Genomic DNA, 19,499 nt, shown 5'->3' with positions numbered 1-19,499 from the left:
AAATATAGACACATAACACAAGAGTAATATGGACATTAACAAAACCTCAACTACCATTTTGGTTAAAGTATGGAAAGGGAGGGGCAGGGCCAGCACTGTGGCACAGCAGGTAAAGCTATGGCCTGCGGTGCTGCCATCCCATATGGGCACCAGTTTGAGTCCTGGCTGCTCCTCTTCTGATCCAGCTCTCTGCTGTGGCCTGGGAAAGCAGTAGAAGATGGTCCAAGTCCTTGGTCCCCTGCATCCAAATGGGAAGACCTGGAAATAACTCCAAATCGGCACAGCTCCAGCTGTTGCGGCCAATTAGGGAGTGAACCAGCGAATGGAAGATCTTTCTCTCTCTCTGCCTCTCTTTCTCTTAGTTTAACTCGGACTTTCAAATAAATAAATAAATCTTAAAAAAAAAAAAAAAAGTTGGAAAGCAATTCCAGTCATGGAAGCTTCCTACTTCTCATAAATTCAATCATTTACAATTGTCACTTTCAACAAAGTTTAAAGCTTGCAAGAAATCTGGGGCATGATGTAATACATGCACAAAAATATTTGTTGAAACTAATTTGTTACTATTTCAAAAGTATCCTATAGAGGCAGGTGTTGTGGTACAAAAGGTTAAGCTGCTGCATGGGATACCCACAGTCTGATCAGGGTGTGGGTTTGAATCCCAGCCACTCGGCTTTCAACCCAATTTCCGCTAATGTGCCTGAGAAGACAGCAGATAATGGCTCAAGTACTTGGTACTTGGTACATGGAAAACTCAAATGGGAGCTCCTGATTTTGGTCTGACCCAGTCACAGCTATTGTGGGCATGTGGGGAGTGAACCAGCAGATGGAAGGTCTGTCTTCCCTCTCTTCTATCTCTCTGTATCTTGAAATAAAAAGAAAAGACAATTATCACTACCTAGCAGGATGGCTCAAAGACAAAATTCAGACAACAGTCCAATTTCTGTTGTATGGCATATTGCCATAGAAATTAATTATTCAAAATCATTCACAATAGTTAACATAGAAGTGAAACAAAAAAGACAAACTACAAAGTATTATCAAAACTCTTTTATTTATTTTCAATACAAGATAAATACCATGCTTGTTACTAGTGCAGTTTAGGGCCAACAATGGTCACCTAGCAAACTGCTGAACAGTCACCTAAATGCTAAAGAAAGAAAAGACAAAGTAAACATTAAAAACAAAAATGTAATTACAAACATTTTAATAAAATGGAAAAAGCTTTTTAATAGAAGCTAATATGGAAGTCTAGTTCTTATGGACATCAAAAAGATGTCTATTTGATCAAATACCTTACCTTTTGCACAGAAATCTTATTGTGAAGTCACGAGTCAATAGCTAAAATTTTAAGACTTTCTTTGGCCTTCTGATATTAGACAAATTATTTACAAACTGATTCAGTAATTCATGGATACTGGTAATATACATTTTGTTTGTCTGTTAAGGGCTTTCCATTAAAAATTGTAAAACAACTTTGTAAGGCTGCACAGGGCTGTAAACTAGTTAGCTATAATATACCATGGGATGGAGAGGAAGAAGAATAAATAGACCTTTTTTTAAGGCTAAGTCAACAATGCTTTATAGATGCATTCCTTAGAATACATTATGATTTACCCAAAGGATCCTTTCCCATTAAATACCACCTGAGTACTACAATTTTCAAAGTAAAAAAATAAACGTGAGTTTGCCATAATATTTGAAAATAACTTACAAAATGCTGAGAAGTGTTATGCAGTAACCGTGGGACAAAAAGAACACACCTTCAAAATGAAATGCTTTCACTAAATGTAGGGTCCAACCAGTTATGAAATTAATGTAAAACATTTACACCCATGGTGAAGTTTTAGGATACTCCCACATGAAAAACTCTTGTAGTATTTACTATCCACAAATATCATTTCAAGATTTGTGTGACTTCAATTAAATTCTACCTAATATTTTAAGACTCCCATAACAAGAGATGTTAATTTATATAACAGGAAGTCTTCAAAAACAATCACATCTGTATGTAACCAAGGTTTACAGAACCCATAAAGAAAAAAAAAAACACAGTAACTGCACACTCAAGAGAGTGAATGCCAAAAACCTGAAATTTTAAAGAAACATTAGTTAAAACAAGCCTGAATCAATCTGAAGATACAAGTGCCTGAATATTTTGAATATTCATACTCATATTGCTTCTTTCTAATGTCAAGAAAGAAGAGTATAAGAACTTTTTCCCAGAAGCCTAGACACTTTTTAACACATTTTATGGTTAAACCTACAAAACTTTAACCTTCAATCTTGATTTCTCTAGATTAAAAATATCACATTACAAACACAAGGAATGCCATATGTAAGGCCACATCTTAATATATTTATAATTTTTGGTTGAATATTTATTTTAAAAATTAGTCTAAGGCTTCTAAGAGTCAAGTTGCTTAAAAAAAATACACCAGTGTTTAAACTGAAGGTTAATGTTAAAAAAAAAACACACACACACACTGTAAGAACAGAAAAATAGAATGCTTTGCTACAAAAATCCCACTTAATATATTTTAGCACAAAAATGTCTAATATGTACAATGGATAAGCGTGCATTTAGGTACATACATCTGGGGGAAACATTTACAGAGGGCTGTGGGATGTAAATGAACTTAATGAATAAAAATTTAAAAAGCAGTTATCTACAAAACAGTGAGAATCTCAATACTGTATTCTCAGTAAAGAATTAGAACATAAACTTCCTCTTAAGATAACTTAAGCTGAAGCTTCAAACACAAAACTGGAGCCATTTTTTAAGATACAGAAAACGCAATGATCATTCAGATATGAAAACCAAAATGTAGAGAGCACTCCAACAGAAAAATTTTGTAGTAGCATCTCATCATATAAAAACAGCATGTATTTAGGTGATTGGCACATTTATATATATAAGGGAAAGATAAAGTCTTTACCCTTTCAACTATTTTCCCGTTTCACTACAAAATATTATACAACATTCATTAAAACCTCCATGTTTGTTTTAAGAACTGACCTTTAACTAGTAAAAAATAAAGCAATATTCTCCACAGGAGAATTAAATGAAATTAACACCTTAAGCTACAAGTTATTTGCAAACTCTAAATTGCAGTTAACTGCTTAAGAGCCTTTTGAGTAAAGGGGCCATTAAATGGGCTAAATTATGATCAACAGCCAGAACTTATTCTAAATCTTGCTTATGAAACTTGACAAAATAAATTTGCAAATTTACACAGGAATAGCCTTCCCACAACATATTCCTTGAACCAAATCAGCACCTTCAGTTCACAGTGCTGCTTTTGGAAGCAGTACCATTCAGGTGCTGTTAACACTCACCCATCACTTTACTACTGGCTGAAAGGAATGTGACTGCATAGCACCAATAAATGCTATGGTTCAAAACACAATTGAAATGTTTTCTTCTCAACTACAGTTAAGGAAAAAAATGAAAAGGTGTCTGAGACACTGTTTTCTTTTTTCTTTTTGGTGTCAATGCAAGGATTTATCTCTTTGGATTTTTCTTACAAATTAAAAAAATATTATCAGCCCATAAACAACAAGAGGGGTATGAGGAATAAAAAAGGCTTGTAATGTTTACCTTTACTGCTACACATTCATGTATTATCAGGTACAGAAGGACTCTGCCAAATTACTTGGTCAAACCAAAAAGTGAAGTCCTTCTGACAACACTTAAAAATAACAGCCGAGCAGCAGTAATTCTAGTACACTGACACTGTCTGCAATAAAAAGCATGGAATGTGACCTGCCAGCAGGGGAGTGATACAGAAGGAGAAATTAACACGTTTCACTAATATAAAAAAAAGGCAAAGGATGCAATTAGTACAAAATTTCCAGTTTTGTTCCAAGTTCAAGTGCAGTTAAGAGTTTTGCGATTCCACTTTAAAGTTTTTCAGAGAAACTTTTCCTCATGGACATTTTACTTACCTTTTAATCTTACTATTAACTAATTTCTCTTGTTATACACTTATGCCCATACTTCTTCACATTGTAATTAAAATATAAAAAAGCTAAGAAATAACAAAAACTTACAACACCTATTCACAAAAACAGAAAACAGATTTTGATACAACTCAAATACCGTTTAAAGGCAACTGCATTTCAACAAGATTAAAACAAAGTATCATTTCTGAGAGCAAACAGTTCTGTAAACACCAATGATTCCATGCACAAATACTCCAAGCACAAAATGTTTTAAAATAAAACTGGCAGTAATATGGAGAACTTGAAACAGCTAATTTTGTGAGAAGCAACTGGACAGCAGACAAGAAGAGACTGAAGAATGGCAGTGCAAATCTCTGAAGGTTTCTATAGCTGCACACTGTTTACCATCTAGGGTACACCTAATACTTTAAGCATTATTCTAAAATTTGGTTACACTTTAAAAAACAATGTGTATCACCAAAAGATCTCTCAAAAAGATAAAATCAGATCTTAAAAGTATATTTAAAAACATATTAACTGGCTGAAGGATTTTACTCAAATTTCTGAAGTAGTGATTCAGAATTACCTTCCTATAAAAATATCTGATCAAGTCAACATTCTGCCTCTGCTAAATTCTGCAATTAAGAACACACACCAGCCAGGTGCTCCTACATGTAAAGCAGGTTTGAAAGAACATCTCTGATTAAATAACTCTAGCATGAATCAACAGGTTACATGAATATACACAGACTTCCTTGAACTATGGAGACAGGGTATGCCTATAACCTTCCATGACTCTCACTGGAGAATACAGCCCAATGTTAATAAGTATCACAATCTTCAGAAATCTACACAAACTGGAAAATAAAACTGAGGGTCTCTACTCAGATTTATCCGCTGCATGGCTGTATTTACACTGCCCATGGTTTCAAAGCTAAACCATAAGCACCATCAATAAAAAACACAGCAAATAACTGCAGCATCAAATCAGAACTGTCAAAATCTCTCTTCAATGCTAGCAGTTCACAATGAAGTGTTTCAGTACATCTGTGTTGTAATTAAGCTGCATTTCTATAGCAAATATGTATGGTATTTTTTTACTAAAATGTTAAAATCTCAAATTTTCTTGATTCCTAACACATTGACTGGATTGCTACATCTGTCAAATTTCAGTTTTTACAAGTTTACATACCATTCAGCAAAATCACAAGCTAACTAGGTAAAAACAGCTAGAAAAGCAGAATATAGAAATATTAAATTTCCATGGGATCACCTACTCTAATATCAAAACCAAGGGCAAGAGACACTTAATTAGTATGTTTAATTCACTGAACGCAAGATTAGATTGATGCATATCCAAAACGCTATTGCAATGCTTTTTTAAAGGACAGTAAAAATGTTGTCATAGTAACATTATCTTTAGATATTGCTGAACACAAGACTTTCCCTGAGGTGTAAACATCAAATAACTTGAACAGCTTTACACATCAGCCCCATTAAACAGTTTATTACAACACTACATCTATTGTAATCAAAGTGGTGCTGTTTACAGACATTATCATATGAACATTTTTAACAAGAACAAACTACTATAAAAACAAGCAAATACTTGACTTTTTCCAATTGCTTGCACATTATAATGGCCAAATGTATATAACCAGTAATAAAGTTGCAAAAGCTATAACTTTTTAAATCACACAGGTTTCCTTCAAATAAAACAGTTAAGCAACATAAAAAATAAAAGTAGAGCTACTGGTTACCATTTATGCAGATTTGCTTTATTCAGATCTATTCCTGTTCATTTTATCCATGAATCCTTACACGTTCAGTTCAATCACAAGAAGCAAACTGCTGGACAAGCGTCATTTTCCCCCATGAAGGCTGTTTTGTCTTGGAAGGTGTTCCTCTTCCTTCAGCTGTAATGTGTCAAAATTTGTGATGTAGATTTTGCTATTCCCCAAAATACACAGAAAAACGCTGGCTTAACTATACATACACAAGTCGTGCATCTACTTCACTGTTACGTACTAACACAAAGTAAGAACTCACTGAAACAGTAGCTGCCTTTGTGGTGGAGAAAGGCTCCCAATTTATCTAATGATTTAAACTGATACAATGATTTCATTCTTCTTAGATATTATTGCCTTTGAAATTTAGTGACTGATATATAAATGAAAATACAGCAGCTACTGTTTCTGTGATGATGGAAACATCATTAAATCATTTTCTAAAATATGCATACTACAAAAATAAATGGAAAAACGCCTGATTTTAATGTAAATACTTTCATTCATCCATGTACCAATTCTACACTAACTCATTTAACAAATGCTGAACTGAATATAAAATTCAATATATTATTTTACAGATTAATCTATTTGACAGCATACAGGTATTTCTGCAATTGTTGTAAATCAAATGGTGCTCCATGTTACAAAAAATATATATATATATAGCTCAAGATGGACATTTAAATAAATATGACATCCACATACAAATCATTAGACAGAATACAAATTTTAAACATTTCCTCTCCTTTCATTCTCTTCCATCTATATAAAACCATCTACTATTATATTAAAGAACCAAAACAAGCTAAACGAGAATCTACATTGAAAAATTTCATCGAAAAATCACATAACGAAAATAAAAGAAACAGAATATAAAGTTCATGAACTAAAATTTCAAGAATACATATATATCCAAACTTCAGGCAGAGGTTCACAAAAGAAACATTCAGTTAACTTGGATGTAAGTTACTGAAACATCAGATACTTAAAATATAAATTCCAAGACACCATTTCAATAGTGATTTAAGGGCACAATTTTTCATCATATTCTGCCATAAAAATAATTTAAAAATAGTTTTGCTTCACAATTGAGTAATTTCTCTCAACTATAAATTTTATCCTTCATGTCCTTTTATTCCAACTATGTTGTGAGCATCAGCACACATATGTATTCACTATCTAGCAGTAAAAACTTAAGTTTTACAACTGCAAAAGGAAAAAACAAAGGTTAATTCTGAAACTCTCTAAAAATATGCCCATATTTTTCAAACAGATACTTAAACCATTATTAATGTTTCCTTGTATTGTACCTTCATCTTACTTTATGGTGGTAATGCTATTTAGTGTAATTATTTAATAGTAAAAACTCCTAAAATGGCAGATTTCAAATGTTTCATTTTTTGCAACAAACTTAAAAAAACTAGTAAACTATTAAAAGAGAGAAGGCATATTTTCTAATCTGAAAAAAGGATTACTGGGAAATTCATAAATTTCATAACAGAATGCCTTCTCCCTGTATACTGTGTAGTGTTGGAAGGGATGGACATGAGAGGGACTGTTAACCCATTATGTCCCAAGTTTTCAATTCTACAAATATTTCAAAAACTGACACAGGTGCAAGGTTATCATAAGTGGTATGTTTGTTGATCATTAAGTGGTATAGATGTCCTATGTATAGGACAATGGGACACAATGGGTTAAATGGGGAAAATACAGTGAACAAGACTGTAATATTCAACCCTTTCAAAACACATGCAGCATATATTTCAATCTTTTTATTATTATCACTCCCATGGAGAACTTCGCTACTTTTTATAGAGAATTTTGTTTGTGAAATTACAATATACATCTTTACCCAGGACTAATGCACTTATCTTGCCTATACTTTATAGGTATGTCTTAATTATTACTAAATCTCATCATTTTTATCATATAGACATAAAACCTGTGGGATGGTCTGGCAATTTTTATTTCTAATTCTAGACACTTTACATTTATCCACTTGAAAATACAAATGTACAATCTCAAACAGAAGCAAATTTGAAGGCAATACAACCCATTTCCAATAATCCAATCCATACTAGTCTCAAATATCTAAGAAGACATCTACAAAAACAAATATATCAAAAAGAAGTTTCAAAGTGACAAATACATTCAATGCCCATATTTTCAGAATAGCAATTGGTCAAATCTATATTGTCAAAACCACACAGTTACTTGGCTCAGCCATCAGTTATAAAAGGAAGACCTACATAAACAGTTGTTAATACAACTAGGAAACAAATGGAATCCTCAGCTTTTTAGCCAAGTCTGTAAACCACAATGATCTGCAAGTAAAATGTCAACACAGAGAAGGGCTTCCACTTTGAGATACTGTAAGATCAAGCAATTATTTGTAACATTATGATTGTTTCTGTTAGAAATTTATCTAAACAAATTTGTTAATATCCATATTTTAAACTCATAGTAAAATCATTTTTAAGTAAAACATTATATATATATATATATATATATATATATATATATATATAGGGCTCTTTTATAGGTTTATCATATTAGTAACCTGGATTAAAAGAGGATTATCATAAAATTTTATTAACTCATTTAAATGAAATTCACTTTTATCTGAAAAGTTCTCCTTAATGAGAGGAATGGAGATGATGTGGGCAAGTGAAATAAGTGTCTAAAAACATGTTAACTCTTTTTCAAATCAAAATTCCTTTTGTTGGCCAGAACATACTATATAAAAACTGTTTATTGTAGATGTTTACAAAAAGTTGCCTACTACCAAAGCATTCTAATTTTTACCTATCTCCAAACAAAAGTACTTACCTCATTCTAATAGGGGTATTTTACTACTCTATAACATGACTGTTGCTCTAGGCAGTCTACTAAAATAGCAGAAATGAACTTCATCATAGTCAAAAGAAAAATCAGCTTTGCCCCAAAAAGATTCACAAAATGAACATTTCAAATGTGCTGTTTGTTATTCAGAATTCACCGTGAGACTTAAAGATGGCACCAAAGAAAGAGAATTCATAAACTGGGAGAACATAAATGACACCTTCCCCCTTATTGACTATTAGGCTTTCAGTAAGCAATGTTAACTAAACGTTCAACATTATTTACTCAAAACAATCTCATTTACAAACTAAAACAATGGTAGTAAATTTCACACTGAGATGAGGTGAAGAGAGCAAGGTGATTCACTGGCTTTTTTTTTTAAACAGAGATAATTATTTATAAACAAAACTATACTCATATTCTTAAACCACAGTGAGCAAAACACTACATATCCATCCAGGGATCACTTCCTACTCTCTTATCACTTTAATTAAGACAGCTGTGCAGACACGTTTTATAAATACTAAAAACAAGGTAAATTAGAAGCCAAAGAAACAAGAGCTAGCACATTCAGATATAGCAGTTAGGACACATGGAGAAACAGAGGGTAACAGAAATATTACTCAGAGCTTAGATGACCTTATCATTTTACAATCAGTATCATCCCACAAGTTATTGAAAGAATTTAATTTTCACACAAGCCTCAATGCAACAACTAACTCTCTTAAGGAGATGAAACAACACTGAAGAAAGAATTTTACTCTTCTGGCTTTGTTCTGTACCAAAATAAATACAAAGCTAATCAGTTGATTAACAACTCAAAGCATCCCAAATCTTTTGCAATGACAAAAATATTTACCGTATAAGTAATCATACAGTCAAGGAAAGAATAGGTATTTAATCCAGCCCCCATACATGTTTAAAAATATTATCAAAAGAGAATGGTTTCAGAATATGTAAAATCTTACAAATTAGGGAGAGGAAAAGGCTAAATAAAAAGTTCTTTAAAAAATAATTTGGCTTCATTACTCTTTAGTACACAAAGAAAAACTGAACTGTAAGTAGAAATCTGATTAGGGCTATTCCAAATACTAAGAGGAACACAACCTCAAAGAAAATAACTCAACTATGAAAGTAAAATTGTTTTTGTGAGAAGCATACAATCTTAAAGCACTTTTATTTTGCTCAGAGTGGTCTGAGAATAGAGGCAGAAGTTACAGAATATGAAGCACAATGTATTTACATACTGAAATTTACAATACTGATATTTTCTCATTGGGTGTAACCTATTTGAACTTAGATACTGAATGCTCTTAGAAAAACTAATACATCTTAAATATGAGAATGCAATCAACATTACCAACAGTTGAAACAAAAAAAGGAAAGTGGACAGACATTGACAACTTGCTGACATCATCAAGTTTTCAGTTAAGAACTTGCCCTTTAAGCCATTCATCATAACTTTATTAATAGATTACATTATTATTTTATTTGTATACAGACTTACTCCTGACATTCCCTTTGGCTTTGAAGTCACTCTTAATCCATTTAGTCCATTTAAGGTTTGCATGAAAGCTCAAAAGGACTCAAAAAACTTCTAAAGTGGTCAACAGGACCTGATATATTGGTAATGCAATTTGCAGATTTTTTTGTTTTGTTTAAACAAGGTTTTCACTTTAGTATCCTTAATCCCAATCCCATCTCTTTAATCATGTCTACTTCCACAATAAATACTGTTTGGTATAGCAAAGACACAATAATCCAGGATAACAATTTTTTTTTTTTTGCTGGAATGCTTTATAAAATTTTGCTTGGATGAAGGCACATAACAATATTACAACTCAATTCTGATTAATGTACAAACAAAATATGGGATTTTTGGTATGGTACATCAGTGATTAAGAAAAATGCCAACAATAGTTTGCACATTAGGAATTCATAGTTGATGTCTGAATGTAATGAAACTCAAGTCATGACATACGTAAGTGTACCATTATTGGGATGTTATTAAATCATGTATTTAAAATTAACAATGGGCTTTTCAGAAGTTTACTTGTTTGACTACACTAGCTTACTAAAATCAGAAATAAATAAGATTGTCATCAATTAACTTTGGGTTTATATTGGTTTAAAGGTACCTTCATGGGCACACATAATTTTGGAGATAACTGAAAAAGTATTCATTTCATTATATCTTCAGTAACTAACTAGAAGCTTGCTGATACAGTTTCTGAGAAATTTATATACCCTGTATAACTTGCACCCATCTACAAATGAAATGACAGTTAAACATCTGAAGAAACAACCTGGCCACATCTCCTTAAACAGATGGACACTGAAAATTTTTTCGTAAGATGGGGTCAGATATATTCAACTCAGAGGGGTGGCAGGCAAATTACATCTTTAAAATTAAGTGTTTAGATTTACATGATACAACATCCAATTCTTAACATTCATACATAGCATCAGTTTCAGTAAACTTACTTTTAAAACTGAAAGATGTCCTATCTCATATTAAAGGAATGTTTTTAAGAATTGTATTAAATTTTATAATACAATATATGGAGAACTGTAATGAAATTTAAGTTTTCAAGCTACATACTCAAAATGCAAGGAAAAGTACGAAAACTGGTCTTGCTCCTAACATTTTAAACAGTAGAAAAGATTATCAGTGTTCCAAAAAATATCATTTTCATGATTATTTTCTTAGTTTTATTCAAAGAGGATTTCATTTGCTAATACATCTGTTACGGTTAGAGAAACTACTATTCTGTCACAGTTACATACACTTGATAAAGTCTTGATAAAGTCTTTGATTTTGCCCATTACAATTTAAACGCTAGCAATTACCAGGACTGAATTTTCAGTAAGTTTTCCAGTATTATGAAAAATAACCACATAAAGGGAGGGTTTTGTTTTAGCCTAATTTAATTTGGCTATACCAGCAACAAATAAAAAAAATTTTTGTTTACAGAGTAACCTTTGTGTTACATGCATAGCCTTATAGTGCTTTCCCCAAACTCTTCACGTGAATAAATGCTGTTCACAAATATAAAAATAAAATTACATGTGAAAATGAACCATAAACAGACAACTCTTCCCACTTCATGAAAAATGCACACAAGAAATAGTTTTAAAATACAGAAAAAAAGACAATGATTATGATTTATGAATGAAACATCAAATAAAATTATTTCAAGGTTATTCTAATCTAGGATGTATGTCTTTCACATAATTTAAAATTTTAAGTTGAACCCATTTTAATCAAGAAACTTATTTCTTCTTTGCAAATTTTATACTGCTTCTTCTCTTTTATTAAAAAAAAAAAAAACCCAAAAATCAGATGCCAGGGCAACAGTAATTTTCCTAAAATACTGTTTTGTTTTTATAGAAAAATACTTTCAATGCTGAGGTAACATTCTCCTGTGTTAAACTATTACAATGGCAGATTTTCTTGTTTTAGGGACAAATGAAATTAATTCAAGGATAAAAACTTTAATTTTTAGGAGTCCAAGCACATAATATTTGTATCTGAAATAACTTCCTGTACTTTGTATTTTAAATACTCTAAAGTCACATGCAAATTATGTGATGAGAATTCCAAATTTTAGGTTTTAGAAGTACACAATGAGTCCTCTTGATTATTTTTCTTGCTTTGTTAAGATCATAACAATCTGAAGCCTGAAAGTAACAACTCAGCAATACAATTTCCAGGATAAAAAGTCAAAATTTTTACCTGTCATCACTTACCTATTATTTGTCTCAGATGTTTTCAGAAGATTAAATTCAGAACAAGTAGTTGGATCACTTAAAATGTAGATATATACTGTATGAACAGCCTTGGAGTTATAACTGCTGCTAATAACACACACTAAATATAACAGGAACAAGGAATACCCACCTTCTAACGATGACGATACTCTCGCTCTCGGTCACGTTCTCGGTCCCGATCTCGGTCCCGATCCCGGTGTCTTTCTCGTTCTCTGCTTCTCTCTCTATAGTAATCATCATGACGATCTCTACTACGGGATTTATGACGCCGACTCTTTTCTCGTGATCTGCTATGGTCCCTCTCTCTTGATCGTTCACGTCTTCTAAAAGAAATTACTGAATTAATGCTCTCCATAATTGGAGAGTTTAAAAAAGGTACATCCCCTCTAAAACATGGGTTTCACTTTCTGTGGTTTCAGCTACCTGTGGTCAACAGTGGTCTGAAAAATATTAAATGGAAAAATCCCCAAAATAGATAATTCTTAAGTTTTAAATTACATGCTGGTTATGAGTAGCTTAACTTATTCCTTTGTGTCCAGATTGGATATAAACCATACTTTGTTCAATATATTTGTCATACATACAAACCAACCCTTAGCCAATGAGCGGCTCTCTTGCTTATCAGATTGACTTTCAAGGGATCATAGTGCCTGCATTCAGGTAACCCTTGTTTTACATAAGGGCCTCAAAGTACAAAAGTAGTTATTGATGCTGTCAATTTGGAATATTTAACTTTATGTGAAAGTATGCCCTTCAAGTGAAAAGATGAAAGTTCTCAACTTAATAAGGAAAGGAAAAAATAATCATATGCTCAGGTTGCTAGGATCTGTAAGAGCAAATCCTGCGTCTATGAAATCATGAAGGGAAATCTGTACCAGTCTTGCTGTTGTACTTCAAGCTGCAAAAGTTATAATAATATGTAATATGTGCTTAGTTCAGATGGAAAAGGCATTAAATTTTAGGGTTCAGTACTATATTCATGGTTTCAGACACCCAATGAGGTTCCTAGAACATATCCCCTGTATTCTGGTGTTTGAAAATTGTTTATAAATCCAAGCTTACTACAAACTGCCAATGATTTTCCAACTCAGAGATGTACCAGAAATTTCATTTTTTAAAATATTTGCGAAAAATATGGAAATCAGAAACATATCACAACATTTAAAGAAGGAGCCTAAAACAGTATTTACTGAAAGAATAGAAACAAAAGGGCAAATTTCAAAGCACTTGCGTTCAAAGTTCAAGAATATCTAGAACAGTTTTTAAAGACACAAAATTCACAAAAATCATTCATACAATGCAACCAAAATACTTAAAAAAAAAAAAAAAAAAAAAAAAAAAAGGTGCCTATCAACATAGGTGAGCTAAACCTACACAGTCCTCCCTATCAGCAGATTCTGTATCTCTGGATTCAAGCCACAGAAGATTGGAAATATTCAGAGAAAAATTGTGATTATACTGAACACATATAAAACAACTTTTTTCCTATTATTATTCCTTTACAATACAAATAACAACTGTTGACATAGTAATTACATTGTACTAGGTATTATGAGTAAGCTATAGATGATTTAAAGCATATGGGAAAATGCTGGCAGGTCATATGCAAATAACCCTGGGCCATTTACATGAAGGACTTTGAGTAACAACAGATTCTGATATCTGTAGGAGTCCTGGGAACCATGGATACTGAGGGACAACTGCACATAATTATCAATTTTACCTTTCTAACAAAGTATGATTCACCAGCAGCACATGTACTCCACTAGGAAACTTTCTAATATACACTAACAGTTTTTAGGGGAGAAGGGAGAGCAAAGATTAGTACAGCATCCACACTGTATTTATCAAGTAGAAATGTTTCACAAGCAGTTTAACAAAAAAAAAATTTATTCAAAGTTTACTGCCTATAAGACTTTTAGAAATTCTGCTAAATTCACAATAAGGAAATAATAATTGTCCATTAGTTTAAGTAAGAATATTTTAATCTTGTATTTCTGTACCAGACAGACTTTATCAAACATTGCTAGGGGCTAATAAGCTCCTTTATCAAAGAAGTTCTTACTTGGACTAAAAAGTGTAAGATGATGGTATTTAATATGCTGTTAGTTCTGACCAACTGGTTCAGATAAAAAGATAAGCTAAGTCAAAAGGCAGTAATTATAAAGTTGGAACTGCCAAAGACAAACTCCTTTCCCTTAATAATAAAGATGACTCTACTACCAGATAACATACTAAAGGGAGATTATGTGAGGATTAAAAAGACACCTTTCCAGGGCAGTTGGCAGGAATTCTGAAAGCAAGGAACTACATTCATTCATTCATTCACTCACTCACTCACTCAGCACCACACTGTACCAGGCAAAGTTTAAGCATTAGAAATACAGAACTGTAGCAGGTAGGTTAGATCAAATCCCTGCTATCATTCAGTATGTTCTAATGAGATGAAATACAAGTAACAAATAAGAATAGGTTACGGCAAGTAAGAGAAGGATATGACAGACTAACCTGGGAGAAGACCCTCTTAAGAAGTTAGACTGAGACAAGGAGAAGGATAAGGAGCCAGGGAATGTGAAGAGCCAGGGAAAAGGGTTCCCAGGAGAAGGAATACCAAGTACAAAATCAGTAAGATGGTCAAATGCTTCATGTGCCCAGAGGAAAAGACAGATCAATATGGCTAGAGTGAGTATGGGGAGAAGTACAAGAAGTAAGCCTAAGTGGAAGCCTTTGACGGGTTTTAAGCAAACACCTAACATCTGACTTAAGAGTTTAAAAAAATCATTCCAGCTGCTAAGTAAACAGTAAGTACATCAAACTTTTGTTTTAAAGTCCCAAACACAGTATTTTTTCCTTTTGTAAACTAGCAGGTTTCAACAGACAGGAGACAGGAAAGTTTTACCTTGATCCAGAACCATAGGACTTGGACTCAATTCCATGAAGGCAATCTTGCAAAGAACTAATAAGAACTTTGCAACGATCATCGGCAGATACTTTGGATTGTTTAATTAAAGAAATTGCAGTTACCAAAGTCTCAATAGCACTCCCATAATCACCTGTAGAGGAAAAGAAAGGCATTGAAGTCAAGCAAATTTTGGGGAGGGCTGGTGTGGCTCAGCAAGTTAAGCCACTACTAGGAGTACCCACATCCACATTAGAATGCAAGTTAATGTCTCAGAGGCTCCACTGTTAATCCAGCTTCCTACTAATGTGCTTGGGAACGTAATAGTTGCTTGGATCCCTGCTACCCACATAGGAGAACCCAGTGGAGTTCTGGCCCCCTGGCTTCAGCCTAGTCCAACACTGGCTGTTGCAGGCACTTGAGTATTCTGGTTTTCAACCAAATGAATAAATAAACCTTAAAAACAGTAACTTTTGTTGGGAAACACTGCCAAGCCACGTAGGGATAAGAGTGGCAAAGTATTTTACTCAAGTAGTGCACCTCAAAACAATCACAGAAAACAGTGTCTTTTTGGTTTCAAAACTTGCAAAAGCTAAAATTGATCAAATTAACAAAATCTGGTATCACCGAAGCTGTGTCAAACAGTTTATCATTTTGTAAACAGGAGACTGAATAAGCTGTCTGAAGGTCTCTGAAACCATTAAATGTCAAGGCCAATACTTAAATCAACACTTGATAACTTACAATTGTGGGGTCTTTCTGCTATACTGTGAGTACTGCTTTCTCCAATACTTTATAACAATTTGAGAATACAAAAAGAACTATTAAACGTAAATGACATATCTTTCGGACTGCTTTTAAGTTTAGATCATTTCACATAAGTAAAAATTATGAATATAGGAAAAAATATACAAACCAGCACTGGCATCAGACACAGCTCTTGAAATAGCACTGCTTGAGATTGCCCTGTTCCTATTCATGATTTCTTCAAATTCAGCTTCACTCAATGGTGTTCTTGCAGTATCCATTTCCCTTTAAAACAGAAAGAAACTTTAAGTCAAACCCAACAGATTTTCTAAGTTAGACTTAACAGTGTAAAGCACTTTACACTAGCTGTTTTTGATGTTAGCTACATTTCCATGTTATTTTCCTACAAAACAACCATCTTTTACCAATGAAACACTCTGATTGCTGCAAATTAACGTACCTTCCTGGAGGGCCATAGTCACCCCTATCATATGGTGGCGGTCGGCCATATGGGTCTGTAGGTGGTGGACCTCGGCTATCGGATGTAGGCATGCCACTGTTAGTTGGCGGAGGAAAGAAAGCCGGGTTCACATGTGGAGCTGGCGGCGGGGCACCTGGTGGTGGTCCCGGAAGATGCGGAGGAGGAGCGAGTGTAAGGGGTGGCCCAAGTGGACCAGGTGGGCGAGGTGGAAAAGGGCCTGGTGGTGGAGGTGGTCCCTGTTGTGGAGGTGGTGGACCAGGAGGGGGGCCGTAGCCTGGAACTGGAGGTGGAGGGCCAGGAGGAAGTGGACCCAGTGGAGGCTGCCCAAAAGGTTGTCCAGGAAAGAGAACTGGTGGTGGAGGGCGATCTCCTCGATTAGGAGGCCCAGCTAGAGGAGGTGGCAGAACCTGACCAGGAGGTGGAGGACCTGGTGGGCCAGGTGGGCCTGGAGGACCCAAGGGTGGACGTGGCGGAGTCTGTCCAGCTATAGAATAAACGAGAGAGAGAGAGAGAGAGAGAGAAAATATTTTAATAACAAAGATACTTTTAACATTTATATGCCAAGATTATTATACTTTTAAAGCATAACTCACAGACCAAAATTCTCTTTATACAAAACCCATAAGGTAAATGCTACGCTAACAACTACAAAGGTGAAGGATATCCTTACAAATTTAACTAGCTCAATTTATGCTTAGCAAAAATTATTGAAACAAAAACTTTACTAAAAAAGATTACAGTGCTTAGAAATATTTTCCATCTTTCAGTGTACACACACTTCTTACAGTGAAATCACCCACCTTATATTCTACTCTGATGCCAAGCTAGAAAGTGAAACGAGGAAAAATGGTCTTGAAAGGATTTTTAAGAGGTAAGAAAATAAGACTGATGTAAATATTCTATATATAAGTCAAGCAAGTTTGGAGAAAAATAAAGACCTTTTAGGCCAAAAATGGGTATTTCCTCTATGCTGTGCCCCATATGCCATGGAATCCTAGTTTCCAGGAACAAAGGCCGAGTTCCTTTAACAAGATGCTTGATCAAATTTCCTGGATTCCAAAAATAGCATAACAAGGAGAGTAAGTCACATTAATAATGCATTACTTGAAAAAGAGAGAAAAGGAAAAGAGGTATTAGGTAGACATGTTTTATCCATGGTAATTTAAGTAAAATTTTACCTGGAAAAGGAGGGGGTGGCCCTCCTGGTCCTGCTGGCCCAGGAAATCTGTCCCCACCGGGAACAGCCCCTGGAAAACGGCCCCGTCCTCTACCACCTTGTGGAAATGCTGCACGTGAACTGCCTCCTGGAGGACCAGCTTTACCTTCCCCAGACATTTGTCCTGATTGTGTAGCTGCAAATATCCAAATACTCATAAATAGCACTTATTAGAACAGCTTTTTGAAATGTAACCACTGCTACTAGAAACAATTCTACCTCAAAGTCCATTTACGCTATATATTAACTTTCAGATGCCTTGGGCCTGTGCAAGCTACATAAAAAGTATTGGTTAGGAAAACAATCACATCTATTTAAGTCTCAAAATACCAGTTTAAATATATTTCCAATGATTAAATGAATCACTTTCAAAATACCAGTACTCTGCAGCAGCCAAGACTGAAATTCTTCAACAGAAATCTTAATTTCAGTAGCAAAGAGATCATTTAAAATTTGTAACATATTCTTCAGTTATGTCTTAAGTGCTAAAACACTAAAAGAAAAACAACCACTTGAATCTCTGTGAATTGCAGGGTCATCCATCTTATTGCTTTCAATGATAATATTTGGTGTGTGCAATGCAAGTCTTCTCTACACTCACTTTACCAAGTGGTGAAAGGTCTTGGTGCCAAGCAGAAAATCAACAAATATTTTCTGGTTATCAGTGGTCTCCCACACCATAACACACATCCATATAGCTTTCTTCCAATCTAAGAATTAGAATCTAGATCTTTTCTCTGAGATGAGAATGACAGGACAAGAATGGCAGCACTATTGAACATGAACACTGTTGCATAGTAGCAGGTCTGTGACATCAGGAGGAAAATGGAACGGGAGCTGGTTCTCTGTACATGGGCCCACAATCATAATCAGTGGTTAAATTAAAACAGGACCTTTTCTGGGGTGATTCCCCAATGAACTATTACAATGATTTCCCTAATAACATCTAATACATGCTACTAACTGGTTAAAATGAACATATTTGAATAAAAGCCTCTGGGGGGAATTGCTTACTTTTCCTGGACTGCATTTCAAATTGACTCAGGAACTGTTTATTGCATGGAGTTACAACAGGATTCTGACCATGAAGTTCTCTTTTAGGCAACAAATCCATTAACTTTTTTGAAGATGCTTCAGATCCAACACCAACGAGGGCAAACCTAAAAGATGTTTAAAGGGGTGAGGGCAGAAAGTGAGGAGGGATTAATATTACAGCTATCTTTAAAAAGGATTTATTTGAAAAGTAGAGCAACAGATAAGGAGGAAAGGCATATAGAGAGAGACAGAGCTTTCATCTGCTGGTTTACTCCCCAAATGATCCCTAAAGCAAGGCTGGGCCAGGCTGAAGTTGGGAACCACGAACCCCATCCTGGTCTTGTACATGTGCTGTGGGGGCCCAAGTACTTGGGCCATCTTCCACTGCCTTTCCAGACACACTGGCAAGAAGCTGGATTGGAAGCAGAGTAGCTGGGACTCAAACTGACACTCATAACAGATGCAGCTGTCACTAGCAGTGGCTTAACCTGTTGAGCCACAACATCAGCCCAATATTACACATTACATTTATTGAAAAGGAAATGGTCTGAATTTACTTTTACCTAATTTAAAAAAAAAACTGAAAAAATTTTTTAATATTTATTAGAAATGCAGAGTTACAGATAAAGAGAGTTATGGAGGGAGTGTGAGAGAGGGAGGGGGAAGAGGGGAGATGGAGACGGAGACAGAGACAGAGAGAGAGACAGACAGAGAGGAGAGAAATAGTTTCCATCCACTGTTTCACTCCCCTAAATGATTGCAATGGCTAGA

At 34.4% G+C, this 19,499-nt stretch overlaps 1 protein-coding gene across 8 annotated transcripts in view; it reads right to left on the bottom strand.

Annotated features, from left to right (window-relative positions):
- Positions 1-5,436: 5,436 nt before the first annotated feature.
- Positions 5,437-19,499, bottom strand: part of CPSF6 (cleavage and polyadenylation specific factor 6) — a 29,552-nt gene continuing 15,489 nt past the window's right edge. The window contains exons 4-11 of one of the 8 annotated variants that reach the window (XM_008256767.5): positions 18,708-18,853; positions 17,656-17,829; positions 17,416-17,526; positions 16,457-16,961; positions 16,166-16,281; positions 15,250-15,403; positions 12,481-12,673; positions 5,437-5,861 (exon numbers count right to left, since the gene is read on the bottom strand). In XM_008256767.5, the coding sequence (XP_008254989.1) occupies positions 12,484-12,673; positions 15,250-15,403; positions 16,166-16,281; positions 16,457-16,961; positions 17,416-17,526; positions 17,656-17,829; positions 18,708-18,853 (1,396 nt within the window). In that variant the 3' untranslated portion in view covers positions 5,437-5,861; positions 12,481-12,483. Of the gene's footprint in view, positions 12,387-12,480; positions 12,674-15,249; positions 15,404-16,165; positions 16,282-16,456; positions 16,962-17,415; positions 17,527-17,655; positions 17,830-18,707; positions 18,854-19,499 lie in introns of all 8 variants that reach the window. The other 7 variants (XM_008256769.5, XM_070052600.2, XM_008256768.5 and 4 more) reach the window with 7 other exon arrangements.

The sequence above is a fragment of the Oryctolagus cuniculus genome, chromosome 11, assembly GCF_051225735.1.
Source record: "Oryctolagus cuniculus isolate XC-2025 breed Fujian yellow rabbit chromosome 11, ASM5122573v1, whole genome shotgun sequence".
NCBI classification, from domain to species: domain Eukaryota; kingdom Metazoa; phylum Chordata; class Mammalia; order Lagomorpha; family Leporidae; genus Oryctolagus; species Oryctolagus cuniculus.
The sequence above is the reverse complement of the archived record's forward strand: the minus strand, read 5'-3'. Positions and strand labels throughout refer to the sequence as shown.